Source organism: Marmota marmota, unplaced genomic scaffold, assembly GCF_001458135.2.
Source record: "Marmota marmota marmota unplaced genomic scaffold, marMar, whole genome shotgun sequence".
NCBI lineage: Eukaryota > Metazoa > Chordata > Mammalia > Rodentia > Sciuridae > Marmota > Marmota marmota.
This window is the reverse complement of record NW_026000138.1, coordinates 1815689-1829290: the sequence shown is the minus strand read 5'-3', so window position 1 is coordinate 1829290 and position 13602 is coordinate 1815689. Positions and strand designations below refer to the sequence as shown.

General features: G+C 44.9%; 2 protein-coding genes across 2 annotated transcripts; both read right to left on the bottom strand.

The window, feature by feature from the left end:
• Window positions 1-325: 325 nt before the first annotated feature.
• On the bottom strand, window positions 326-2384 carry Hcar2 (hydroxycarboxylic acid receptor 2). The gene has a single exon (XM_015502392.2). The coding sequence runs from the start codon at window positions 2296-2298 to the stop codon at window positions 1240-1242; it is 1059 nt and encodes a 352-aa protein (XP_015357878.1). The 5' UTR covers window positions 2299-2384; the 3' UTR covers window positions 326-1239.
• A 6594-nt stretch (window positions 2385-8978) lies between these two features.
• On the bottom strand, window positions 8979-12734 carry Hcar1 (hydroxycarboxylic acid receptor 1). The gene is made up of 2 exons (XM_015502391.2): window positions 11081-12734; window positions 8979-10904 (listed from the first exon to the last, which is right to left on the bottom strand). The coding sequence occupies exon 1, from the start codon at window positions 12139-12141 to the stop codon at window positions 11110-11112; it is 1032 nt and encodes a 343-aa protein (XP_015357877.1). The 5' UTR covers window positions 12142-12734; the 3' UTR covers window positions 8979-10904; window positions 11081-11109.
• Between the last annotated feature and the right edge of the window lie 868 nt (window positions 12735-13602).

The window sequence follows — 13602 nt, the reverse complement described above, 5'->3', positions numbered from 1 at the left end:
CTGGTCTGATTCCTTTTTAAATACACAAATACTAATTGCAGTACTCACCAAACTCTTTAAATAAATAAATAAACAAACTCTAAATAAAAGGTGCTCTTGCAATCTTTTCTGCACCATCCTTCTAGATTTATTTGTTTTTATTTCTTCCCAGGCCTTTCCTGACCCAAGACATGGGTAATTTTTACTTAGCTGTCTTATAATATAATTCAGTGTCTGTGTCCCTATGTTTTTTTTCTACCAGGACATAGTTAACAGCCCATAAAGGTCTCTGCTTAAGTAAGAAGCCGATTTCTGTGAACCATAACCCAGACATGCAATACCAGACTGTGTCTCCTATCAAAATTTATTAAAATGGTAGATATTATTATAAGTACAGAAACACAAGCAAACAAACCAGGAGGATTCTTTCCTCCTAACCACGGGGCAACCACATATTTCCCTTTTATGATAGAAGCAAACAGATGGGAAGCAGTTCTCTTCCCTGAAGCCTTTTAATTGCTCGATCTTCAAATTAGTGTAAATGAGGGAAGAATGGATTAGTTACTGGTTATGGCACAAATACCATTCCTTATCCCTCAGAACACTGTTCTGCTCAGTCCCTCCTGGGGATAATCCCCTTCTGACCACCTCTGGAAACTCAGATATTAACCAAAGCTTAAGAATCTCTTCACCTAGCCCATTTCTGCTAAAACATGGCTGAAAGGTGAATGGGCCCATGGAACTCAGGTGACCTGCTGGCTTGCTTAGCCATGCCTGAGTCCCCTCCAGGAGTAACATAACTCCCCTCCAATCTCTTGACTTTTCTTATCTCTCTGAAGTTCATGAGGAGGCTAGATAGTGCACTAGGAGCTGAGGGTCACCCAAGTCTCAGTCTGGGGAAGGTAAGAAGCCAACGAGTCACAGGTACCGATGGGCAGCTCCCTGGCTTCATCCCAGTGCAACAGAAAATGGACAATCAGCCCACCTTGGGCCCGTAAGTATGGAGACGAAGCAGAAGTTTCAGGTGCCTTTACTCTCCGTTCCTCGAGATTTCTGTGATCGCACCTTGCAACCGAGCCTCCGGCTCTGCCGTGCCATTTCTCTAAATCTGATTCTCTGAATTTGGAAATTCCAGGGAACTGGAGGCCAGGTCTAGTGTGCAACATCCAAACTGTTTCTCCAGAGATCCTGGTTCTTGGTGACAACCTCCCCTCTTGGCGAGGTTATTTAACGAGAGGATGGGGCCAGATAAGAGGGGCTCTATGGTTCACTGGGGTCAGCCATTAAGGCGTTCGGGACACTCCTGGTAGTACTCATGTCCTGCGTGAGCTCCAAGCTGGTGCTGCGGTTATTATCTGGCTCATCAGGTGTCTTCTTCCGGAGGCAACGGTTGATCAACATGGAGAAAAAGTTGGGAAAGGATGGGCTGGAGAAGTAGTACACAAGTGGATCCAGCATGCTGTTCATGTAGGTGAAGCTGAGGGTGATGAAAAAGGCCAAGTCAACTGAGCGGTACACTTCACAGTCCTGCGTCCCCGAGGTGTGCAAGAGCCAGAAGATGCGGATGCGCACGGCCACGCTGGGCAGGAAGCAGATGATGAAGACAATGGCCACCACCAGGATGAAGTTGATGGCTCTCTTGATCTTGGCATGCTTGTCCAGTTGTCTCTGCCGCAGGCTCCAGATGATTTTGGCAGAGCAGAACAAGATGATGCCCAGGGGCAGGAAGAACTCCAAGAAGAACATGGCATCATGCCACCGGAAGGTTTTGCAGATGCTAAAACTGCTGCACAGATTCGCGGGCCCGTTCTTGGTCAACATGTTTTTGTAGAGGAGGTGAACCGTCAGGCCGATGGTGACACCCCACAAAAAGCAGGAGATGATGGTCGCTGTCCGATTGGAGATCTTGTTCAGAGAGTGGTGAGGATGGACCACCCTGAAATACCTGTCCACGGCCACCACCGTGAGGAAGATGATGCTGCCCTGGCGGTTCATGGCCAACATGAAGAGCATCAGCCGGCAAGGGATGTCCCCAAACTTCCAATCCCACTTCCTCACATAGTTGTCTGTCAGGAACGGCAGGCAAATGATGAGGAGAAAGTCAGCCACCGCCAAGTTGAACAGGAAGATCCGGCTGGATTTCCAGGACTTAAGGTGGAAGCAGAATATCCACAGAGCAAGGCCATTGCCCAGGAGTCCAAACACAAACTCCAGCCCCAGCACCGGTGGCAGCACATTGGCAATGAAGTCGTCCCGGAACACACAGCAATTCTTGTTGTGTATCACCAGAGAATAGTTCTGCGAGTGCTGCCGGTTCATGAGTGGATCGGGTCTGTCCGCTCCAGAGCGCCTCACCTAGCGAATGCTCAAGGAAGAAGTGTGTGGTGAACGTGTGGTTCAGCATTTGCCTTTATGTCATGTCAGGGTGTTGAAATAGATGACTGAATGGTTACCAGGAAACTACGAAATCACTTAAAAAAAAAAAAAAGGCTAGCTTGGCTCTTATGCAACCTGCTGTTTGCATAAACAAGTAATAAAAAGTCCCCTGGGCAGACAAGAACCCACAAATTTTTCTAAATGTAAAGGATAAGTTCAGGCAAGCCAAATGTCATTTGCAAATTACTAAAAAAAAAAAAATGGGGACATCCCTTTGGAAGGCTGTATGTATGGACCTGACTAACTGCTCAGCACTGGATAATTAATTGACAGTCTTAGGTTTGTTTACATAATTGACAGATCAACAAATGCAATAATAATGGCCTGTGCTAAACAGTATGGTTTTCCAGAATCCTTCAGAATGAGCATGAAATATTAGCATGCATCTGATTTAAGAAATGGTAGCATGCACGTGATTGCTTTGGGAAAGACTGACAAGACCATCTTTGGCCATTTTACCAGTTTTATGGGTTAAATTTGAGCTTTTTTTTTTCCTAATGCACTTCTGTGTACAAACGTGAATTGCTTTTCCACAATAGAATTCTGCAATTAATTTCTGGTTGGGGAGGGAAATACTACTCGAAAGCATAAAATTTAATAAGATGTTTGAAAACTTTAAGCCCAGGTTGGTTGCCAGTGGTATGTTAAATTAAGTTGGGTTTTTCTTGTTTGTTTGTATTAGATTTTGATACGCTTCCATGCTAAATTAAGTGACTTATTTTTAAGGGTGTGATTTTTTATAATGAATAAACTTAATTTTTTTTTAGAGAAGTTTTAGGTTCACAGCAAAATTGAGTAGAAAGTATGGAGAGTCCTTATATATGCTCTGCCACCCACCACCATATAACCACCCCCCCACCTTAAGCACATGATATTTTTTTAAAATATTTTTTTAGTTGTCAATGGATCTTTATTTTATTTATTTATTTTTATGTGGTGCTAAGGATCGAGCCCAGTGCCTCACACATGCTAGGCTAGTGCTCTACCACTGAGCCTCAGCCCCAGCCTGCACATGATATTTTAAAAACTCTAATTTTTTTTTTTCAAAATTAGGGTTAAAACCACAGGACCTAAGCAGTCATTGAACTTGGCTTTGCAGAAGGACACCATTTCACATACTACCTCTTTTAGTGGGATTGGGTCTCATCCTGCAGAACATTTCTACCCTTTAATACTTTGGTTTTATCAAGTTTTGCTGCACAAGAGATTTCTGAATTGTGGTGTTCTACTTTGAGAAATTGGAGATTTATTCCTTTAGCTGCATACTTGGGTTCACTAACAGGGGTTTATAGACCTCTGACAGCTAAATAGAGTAAGGATGACCTGATATTAGACTCTCTTCGGACTAGGGACCCTCAAGGAGGAAGGTCATGATGAAACTGGGGTTGACAGTGGCACCTATGTACTATATGCTTTGAATACATTGTCTCATCTCATCCTCTGACTGTGGTCTATGAGGAAGGGACTGTTGTTGACTCTGATTTAGAAATGGGGAAAGTGGCCGGGCGTGGTGGCGCATGCCTATAATCCTAGCAGCTTGGGAGGCTGAGATAGGAGGATCCTGAGTTCAAAGCCAGCCTCAGCAATGGCGAGGAGCTAAGCAACTCAGTTGGACCCTGTCTCTAAATAAAATGCAAAATAGGGCTGGGGATGTGGCTCAGTGGTCGAGTGCCCCTGAGTTCAATCCCCAGTACAGAAAGAAGGAAAGGAAAGGAAGGAAGGAAGGAAGGAAGGAAGGAAGGAAGGAAGGAAGTGAAGCTCAGAGAGGGTGGAAATGTACTCAGGGCCACCCAGAACTTGGGTTAGAATCTGGCACTGATATCCAATCCCTAACCATTATGTGGCACTGTCTCTTATGCCATCGTCTCTCCTGTCAGCTTGCACTCTGTTGAGGTTGCATTGTGCAGTTGTATTCAGGTTCTGTGGAAATACTTGGCCATTTTTCGCCCCCTGTCCTTGCTGCCTGGGAATATTGCATTTTCTTCCTGGATAAATGTGTGCACTTGGGTGACATCACCATTATGAAGTAATCCTGAGGGCCTTTATTAATAAGAAGAGTCAGGAAAACTATTTTCAGTAATTTCTGGGAGCTGGAATTTGCAAGGGATCCTCCTTCCTCGGTTTTACAATTTTGTAATCTTTTAAAATGTTAGTCGCAGGTAAAATTGAAAAAGAAGACCAACAAGTATTGTCACCCTTGGAAATTGGGGAGACTGGAAAAAAGCTGAGCCTTGTTCTGTTTCTATCATTAACCAACTGGGAAACCCCTTAACCCCCAGCTTCCTCTCTTGCAAACTGAGGAGTCAGACAACCTTCTAGCTTCCTTTCAGTTTTCAGCCTGTGATTTTAAAATCAAAGTTCATAACTGTTCAGACGGAATGCAAATCCGAATTTCCCGTTCTCCCCCATACAGTGGGCATGTTTTGTCTTGCATAAGTCCTTCTTTTATAGACTTTTTTTTTCCTTACTTGTGCATGAGCTGTACAGAAACTTATTATGATGAATCATTACAAGAACCAAGACAGTGATTCCACAGACTTTGGCGGAAGCTCCATGACTCTGACAATTAACTTGAATCTCCTGGTTATTCTATGACAGCTTAAGGTGTGCCAGGGAACTGAATTAAACCATTTTTTTAAAAAAAATTTAGTTAAATTTATGTATGTACTTATTTATGTTTACAGTACTGGGAATTGAACCTCACACATGCTCGATAAGCTCCTCACTGCTATGCTACATCCCCAGCCCTTCATATTTTTTATTATGAAACAGGATCTCACTACATGGCAGAGGCTGTCCCTGAACTTGCAATCCTCCTGCCTCAGCCTCCTGGGTAGCTGGGATTACGGAAATGCACCACCACACCCAGTTAATTTTATTTTGAGACAGGGTCTTGCTGTAATGCCCAGGCCAGCCTTAAACTCCTGGGCTGAAAGAATCCTGAGTAGCTGCCTGAGTAGTTAGGACTTCACATGGGTATTATTAAAAATAATAGGGCTATGGGGGTGTGGCTCAGTGGTAGAGCACTTAAGTATCTGGCATGCATAAGGCCCTGGGTTCAGTCCCAAGCACTGCAAAAACAAACACAGCAGCCACTTAAAAACTAGCTATCATTTGTCAACTGCAGGCTGTGTGCCAGGCATTGTACTAAGAAATTTGCATGTATGGCTTTATTTAATCTTCACAAAAACCCTGCGAGAGAGAGGTGCTTTTATTATCATCCCCGTTTCACAGATTGGAAAACCAAGGCTTAGAGAGGTGAAGTAGTTAACTATTCCATGTCTTTGACTACACTGGGATTTCTGTTTCAGTTATCTACCTCTGTGTAACAAATGGACACAAAACTTAGTGACCTAAAGCAACCACTGTTACCGGGTGTCACCCTGGCACACACCTGTGATCCCAGCAACTCAGGAGGCCGAGGCAGGAGGATTCCATGTTCCAGGTCAGCCTTAGCAACTTAGTGAGGCCCTAAGCAACTTTGTGAGACCCTGTCTCAAAATAAAAAATAAAAAAGAGCTGGGGATGTGGCTCAGTGGTAGAGCACCCCTGGTTCAGTACCCAGCAACACACACACACAAAAAAAGAAGTTGGGAAGTTTACAAAGTATATGGAGAGTACTTTAGAGTTTTAAAATATAGTGTTGGGTTTAATGTGAAAAGAAAAGAAAAACCTAAGGGCAAACCAGAATAATCAAATAATCTTGAAAAAGAAGAGCTAAGTAGGAGAATGCACTCGTCTATATTTAAAAGGTTGCTAGACAACAAGACCGTGTGCTTCTGGCATAAGGATAGAAATGTAGATCCAGAGAGCAGACTGAGTCTAGAAATATACCCTTGTGCAGCGAATAAGTAAAGGAAATGGTATCTGAACCCAGTCTGGCCCTAGCAGCTATGTGTCTTGTGTACCCACCTCTCCCAAGTATTCCTATCTTTTGGCCCCATAGTCCTACATCAAATAATCTTCCAAAATCTTCCCCAAACCCTCAAACATGTACCCAAAGATACATCATTCAGAAAATTAACAACAGCATGGTTGAAATAGAGGAAAGCTGGGAACACCCGAAATGTCCACTAAAAGGCCACTGGTTAAATTGATGGCCTTGAAGAGGACATTTAAGGTGTTTCCAGCTGTTTTCCAGGAAGGACCCTTGGATTCTCCTGGAGGTCCCTCTGTTTACCCCTTTCTCTGAGGTGACCCTGAATTTTAATTTCATTTTTCCCGTTGGTGTCAATGGACCCCCCCAGGGTCAGGGGCTGGGGCTTTCCATGTGTGTTTCTACTGTCCCCGGGAAGCACCGGTGTCTCCTTAGTGTTCCTCGGAAGAGGAAATGAATGAATGAGTGAATCCTCACAAGGAATAAAATATCCAAACTTTCCCCCTGGATCATTTTATGGTTTAATCTATTGGAACCTGAATAAGATTAGGCCCATATGTGAGCCTATCTGTGTATTCTACTCCATTTCTGTCTCTGTCTTTCTGTGTGTGTGTTTGTGTGTGCGCTTGCATGTGCACGAAGCGCATTTATCCAGCTGCATAGATGAGCTAGGGAGGGGCTGGGATTTGGTTTAAAGCTCTGCTGTTTTAACCTTGAAATTCTTACTACTTTTTGGACAAACGTCCTCGCATTTTCATTTTGCCTTGGGCCCTGCAAATGATGGAGCCAGTCCTGAAGTCACGGATATCCTCACTGTGATGATGGAGTCTTGAGTCATATTGGAACCCTCTGTGGATCAGAAGGCAAGTAAGGCCAGAGCTTGATCACAGTGGGGCCAAGTCCCAGCCTCGCCTGACCTGCCTCCCTGTAGACTATTTTTATTATCATTTTTTTTTTAGTTATAGGTGGACACAATATCTATATTTTATTTTTCTATGATGCTGATGATTGAACCCAGTGCCTCGCGCTTGCTAGGCAAGCACTCTACCTCTGAGCTGCAACCCCATCCCTTATTATTTTTATTTAGTTATAGATGGACACCATTCCTTTATTTTATTTTTTTATTTTTATATGGTACTGAGGATTAAACCCAGTGCCTCACACATGCTAGGCAAGTGCGCTACCACTGAGCCCCAGCCCCAGCCCTCCCTGCAGAATATTTAACAACTTGTTTAACCCCTGTGTCCCAGAGAGAATCAAAAGCAAACCTTACAGACACCACGTGACTTCAGACACTATCTTAACAATTTCTCTCTTTTTTTTTAAATTTTTATTTTTTTTAGATGTAGATGGACACAATACCTTTTTTTTCAAAAATATTTATTTTTAGTTGTACTTGGACACAATATCTTTATTTTATTTTGTGTGGTGCTGAGGATCGAACCCAGGGCCTTGCACATGCTAGGCAAGTGTTCTACCCCTAAGCCACAATCCCAGCCCAACAATTTTAATTTTAATAAAGAATAAATAAACCCACTCTGGCCAGGTATGGTGGTGCACACCTGTAATCCCAGAGGCGAGGCAGGAGGATCACCAGTTCAAAGCCAGCCTCTGAAATAGTGAGGTGTTAAGCAATTCAGTGAGACCCTGTCTCTAAATAAACTACAAAATAAGGCTGGGGATGTGGCTTAGGGGCAAGAGGTTGAGTGCCTCTGAGTTCAATTCCCGGTTCAATTCCCAGTACCCCCCTCAAAAAAAAAAAAAAGATATTTTTCATTTTTCCTACATGATCCCTATGGAATATATGGTTTTATATCCTCTACAATTTCATGTAACTCTTCCTAAAAGACCCCACCAGGGTAAAATATTTCCCTCCAAAGCAACAGTTTCCCTCTTCCAAGTAATTTAAACAGGGCTTTTTCAACAAAGCTACATTCCTCTTCCTTAGGATTTCTAAAGAATGTTTCTTGATGAGATTTAGTTTGTGTCACATTCTACGAACTTAAAAAGGGAAGCAAACTTAGAATCAAGCCCAAGTTTGAGGTTTGGTTTGATGTATCTTTCCGTTGGTTCTTGCTGGTTTTAGTGAGAAGCTCTGTCCACATACCTGCCCATGAGCTTCTGGGTTGTAGAGACTTTTGTTCCTTCTCTAAAGCAAAGTCACAAGTCTTCCAAACCAAAGTCACACAGGAAAGAGACTTTCTTTCAAAACACATTTTTATTAAGATGAAGCAACAAAGCAGCAGCCCAGGAAAGAGTTATAACCCAAAATAAAATTTTAAAAGCAGAAGTACGGGGTTTTCACAGATTTCTGTCGGGAGGCTTGTGGTCCTTTGATGCTGATAAAAATCCCTGCCTTAGCCAAGCACAGTGGCTCATGCCTGTAATCCCAGGTACTCTGGAGGCTGAGGCAGGAGGATCGTAAGTTCGAGGTCAGCCTGGACAACTTAGTGAGGCATCATCTCAAAATAAAATTAGAAAAAGGGTTGGGGATGTGGTTCAGTGGTAGAGTGCTGTGCCTGGCATGTGTGTGACCCTGGATTTAGTCCTCAGTATTAAAAGAAAAGAAAAGAAAAGAAAATCCCTAACCTTTACCCCTCTCTGGGCTGAGCAGCTGCGGAGTAAGAGATAATGCGGTGGCTACTTAGGGGCTCATAACCACAGGGAGATCACTTCTGTGTCTCAGTTTCTTTCTTTCTTTCTTTCTTTCTATCAGGAATTGAACTACTTAGAGGCACTAAATTACTGAGCCATATTCCCTGTCCTTTTATGTATTTTATTTAGAAACAGGGTCTCACTGAGTTGCTTAGTGCCTCTCTAAGTTGCTGAGGCTGGCTTTGAACTCTCGATCCTCCTGTCTCAGCTTCCCGAGCTGCTGGGATTACAGGCATGCACCAACACACCCGGCTTCAATTTCTTTATATATAAAATGTATTCAGGGAATAAGTCATAGTATTGAGCACTTATTGGCAGACATAGAGCTTCGTGATTCATATGTGCTTCTTCATGCACTCATTCAACAATTATTTTTTGAGCACTTACTATGTGCAGGTGTTCTTCTAGGCACTGGGGACATAACGGTGAATAAAGTCCTTGTGCTTCAGGATTGAATTCATTGAATCTGCCCAATGACCCTTTGAAGGTCGTTATTTAAAAAAAAATATTTTCTTTTTAGTTGTAGTTGAACACAATACCTTTATTTATTTATTTATTTATGTGGTGCTGAGGATCGAACCCAGCACCTTGCACATGCTAGGTGAGTGCTCTACCACTGAGCCACAACCCCAGCCCCCGAAGGTCATTATTATTGTTAACCCTGTTTGACAGATGAGGAAATTGAAGTTGAAAGCAGTTTAAAATCTGCCCCAGAATCACATGTTTACGAAGTAGCTGAGTTGGGATTCAAAATTAGATCCGTCAGACTCTCTACAGATTGTTCCTTTGATTGCCAGGCTGTGCAGTGCCTCTGAAGAAGAAAGTAATAAGCCAGTTTCCCCCGGGTCTTTTCAGGCTAAAGAACTAAATGTTGGCAAAGTCCATAAGTGGGGAGACTACCCTGGGAATTAGAGCCGGTGTAAGTGGAGAAATAGAGAATTACTTTCACCACTTTGTGGCTTGGGAATAGAGCTGAGTTTGGCCTGGATTCCCTTCCCTTAACTCAAGGGAGGAGCAGCCTGTCATTTCACAGAATCATCTGGTTTTGAGGGTTCCAGAAGCCTATTTGGAAACACCTTATGCACAAGCGAGACCCACCGTGAGAGAAAAACTGTGATGTTTGCATGGTCTAGAAACGATTTTCAGTGAAAGGGTGAGGGTCTTACACATCGCTGCTGCTCCCAAAACTGCTGTCACGCAAGAGTACAGTAATAACCCTCCAGGCACAAGGGACACAGATGTCCAATACTAAATTCAAATTCAGTAAATATTTGAAGAAGAAAGAAAGAATGATTTCAACCCACACGTACATAACAAGCAGTCAAAAGCACTTATGCTGGATTTAGCACATGCGAAAGGACAGCAGGCTTTCAAACTCTCAGCAAGCCCTGGGGAAACCAGGGAAGGTGCCTGTCCTTTAGCACCTTCTTGGGCTACCTGGAAGTCAAGACATTGACAAAGAAATGTACAGAGGGGCCCAAAAGGAGATGAAAATCATCAGAACCAAGACATCCTGATTTTTTTTTTAAAGAGAGAGAGAGAGAGAGAGAATTTTTAATATTTATTTTTTTTAGTTCTTGGCAGACACAACATCTTTGTATGTGGTGCTGAGGATCGAACCCGGGCCGCACGCATGCCAGGCGAGCGCGCTACTGCTTGAGCCACATCCCCAGCCCGACATCCTGATTTAAAGAGCCTCTCTCAGCCTAAAATAAAAGTTCAGTTCCTTTTATTTTATTTATTGACTTAGTTCAGTTCCTTTTTTTCAAAATAAGTAAGGGTTTAAGGTCAAAGAATAGGAAATATCGATACATCACTAAGTTCAATAACCCCCCCAGAGCAAGAACATGACCCAGTAAAGATTCATACCTGTATCCTCATCTGTTTAAAATTACACAGGAGCTGAGCAATTCCTAACCAACACACATGCCCATCCTGTCCCCTATCACTGTAATCAGATTACACAAACGCAACACTCACTTCCACCGACTAGAACCTTCCCCAAAGGTAGAGGAATGTGGGTTTCACTTCCAACAGAGTAAAAAAGATACAGCTAAGAAGGGGTGGTAGCGTTTTCAAGGTCCCCCACCCCTGAGAATGAATTAACTCAAAGTGGCCATCTGACCTCCTTGACGTTGCTGGCCTGTTTGTATTAGTGCCATTCAACACACTTGGAGGTCCCCCTGAACATCTGGCTGGCTTTGGACACTATTTGCCACGCTGCTGCAACTCTTACGACAGAGGTCAGAAGTTGGCATCTCCTCCATCCTCTGTGACTTTGAGGGTCCTGGCTGCTTGGGTCTCAAATGATGGATTTTAAGCTTGGTATAGAATTTGGGAAATGAGGGGCTTGAAAAATAATACACCAGGGGGTCCAGCACGCTGTTCATGTAGGTGAAGCTGAGGGTGACGTGGAGGGCCACATGGACAGACGCGTTGCAGGCACTGGAGGGCAACGTCCAGACGAAATACAGTCTGGCCAGGACGCTGGGCAAATAGCAAGTGACGAAGACACTGGCCACCACCATGATGAAGTGGATAGCCTTCCTCATCCGAGCCTGTCTGGCCAGCTGCTGCCGCTGCTTCAGGCTCCAGATCACCTTGAAGGAACAGAACCCGATGAGGCCCAGAGGCAGGAAGAACTCCAGTTGGAACATGATGTCGTGCCAGCCGTTCGCTGACTCCATGATGAAGCTCTCACAAGACGTGGCATTCTTCTGCAGACACAGGTGGCTCTCCGTCAAAAGATGCAGAGTTCCCAAGATGACCAAGGTCCAAAGGACGCAGACGGTGCCAGCTGCGGTCCGGTTCGAGATGGTGTTCACCATATGGTGGGGGTGGACCACTTTGAAATACCTGTCCACGGCCACCACTGTCAGGAAGACGATGCTCCCGGCTCTGTTCATGGCCAGCATGAACAGCACCAGGCGACAGGAAAGATCCTGAAAGGCCCAGTTTCTGTCTCTGAGGTAGTAGTCTGTCCGGAAGGGTAGGCAGATCATGAGGAGGAAATCAGCCACGGCCAAGTTGAAAAGGTAAATGGTGCTCGGCTTCCAGGTCTTCATGTGGAAGCAGAAACCACACAGAGCAATCCCATTGCCCAGGGCGCCGAGCACGAAGGCCAGGATGAGCAGGGGTGGCATCACCTGAGAGATGAGGTCCCCCTCAAGGATGCAGCATGACTTGTTGTCCATAGTGCAGGGAGGACAGGTGTCCGGGGTGCCCAGTGGCCCCTGGAGTCCCCACCAAGGCACAGGTGCTTATCTGTGTGCTACCACTGACCCAGTGGCTGTGCCTTCAACCTCATCACCTTGACAATCAGTCACCGCACCCAGGGGTAGATGGGGCTACCACACCCGGAGGAGAAATCAGCCAGGAAACGAAAGCCACAGGGAGGTCCTTTCTAAGAAGCTGGGGTTACAAGCCGCTTGTCTTCCAGAGAGGTGAAGCCTGTAGCTCGGCCAGACTCCAAGATGCATGCGATATCTTGTAGGTGGGAAGTGGCCAGAGGGTCCCATGAGATTCGTGCTGCAGAGGAGTTACTGAGTGCAGCCCCAGAAGAATTTTCATACTCGGCTTCCTCTTTCTCCTGCGACTCACTCTGTCCTGAAGAGCTCACAGTACTGGCCCAGAAGGCAGGGACACACTTGTTTGTCCTCCCTCCTGGTGGAGAAATACAAACATTTCCTGGAGTCAGTCTGAGCCTCTGCCATTGCTTTCCTCCCCTAACCTTTGCCTGACTGCCCCGTCCTCTCCTCCATCCCGTGGGACACTCCAGGCCATGCCAGAGAGGGGAGGCTCTGCTCTGCAGTTGCTCGGAGGCACTTCCTGTGCCCACTCCCAAAAAGAGCACTCAAAAATTGGGAGGGTCTATACAGAAAAAAAAAAAAGGTCTAAACATATGACATTTGTTGGGTGTTAGAAAAATTCTTTGGAGGGGGTCACTCTCCCTCCCCTTCTTCCCCACGTCCCTACCCTTTGCTTGCTTCTGTGAAGCCAAGTGACCAGTTGCACAACCAGCAAGACCATGAAATGGACCTGAAGCCCACTTCCATGTCTGTCTCCAGGAGACGCCTCTGTGGAGCCAGACTTGGCTCTGAGCTTGGTCGCTCAGAAGAGCCAAATGCCATGATATGAATGTCTTTTATTTTAATTATTGCTGAGCCTGTGGGTGTGGGAGCACGGGGACCAGGGGAGTTGGTCAAGGATCTATCTCTAAAATCATCTTGGGTAAAATTAGACTGCGCTGAGAAACTGGAGTCTTTGCCGAAATTTCCTGCCCTTTGACTTTAGGGATTATCTCTCTGCCCTGTGCCTTTCTGCTCCCCATTTAGGAAAGGGGGTGGGTGTGGGATTGGAGGGTACATTGGAAGAATGCAAGCAGCTTCTTCCAGAGGTTAGCAGAGAGCTACATTTTGCAACTGAATACCAAGAGCTTCCTCCCTCCTGGACTTGGAAACTTGGACTTTCCTGGCTGGTTCCTCTTCCTCTAGCCTATTCTCTCTAATCCTTCTCCCGAATCTGTCGACGCGGCAGATGGGTGGCCTGTGGGCCATACAGGGTGCAAACACCAGTTTGGCTTGGCCCGTGTGTTTAGAAAACCTAGGATTGTCCTATGGAAGCCTGGATTTCTGCCTTTTAGAAAATTGGAAGAT

What these genes read in the sequence shown, in the direction of transcription:
- Hcar1 (XM_015502391.2), bottom strand. Translation starts at nt 12,141, where the DNA reads ATGGACAACAAGTCATGCTGCATCCTTGAGGGGGACCTCATCTCTCAG.
- Hcar2 (XM_015502392.2), bottom strand. Translation starts at nt 2,298, where the DNA reads ATGAACCGGCAGCACTCGCAGAACTATTCTCTGGTGATACACAACAAG.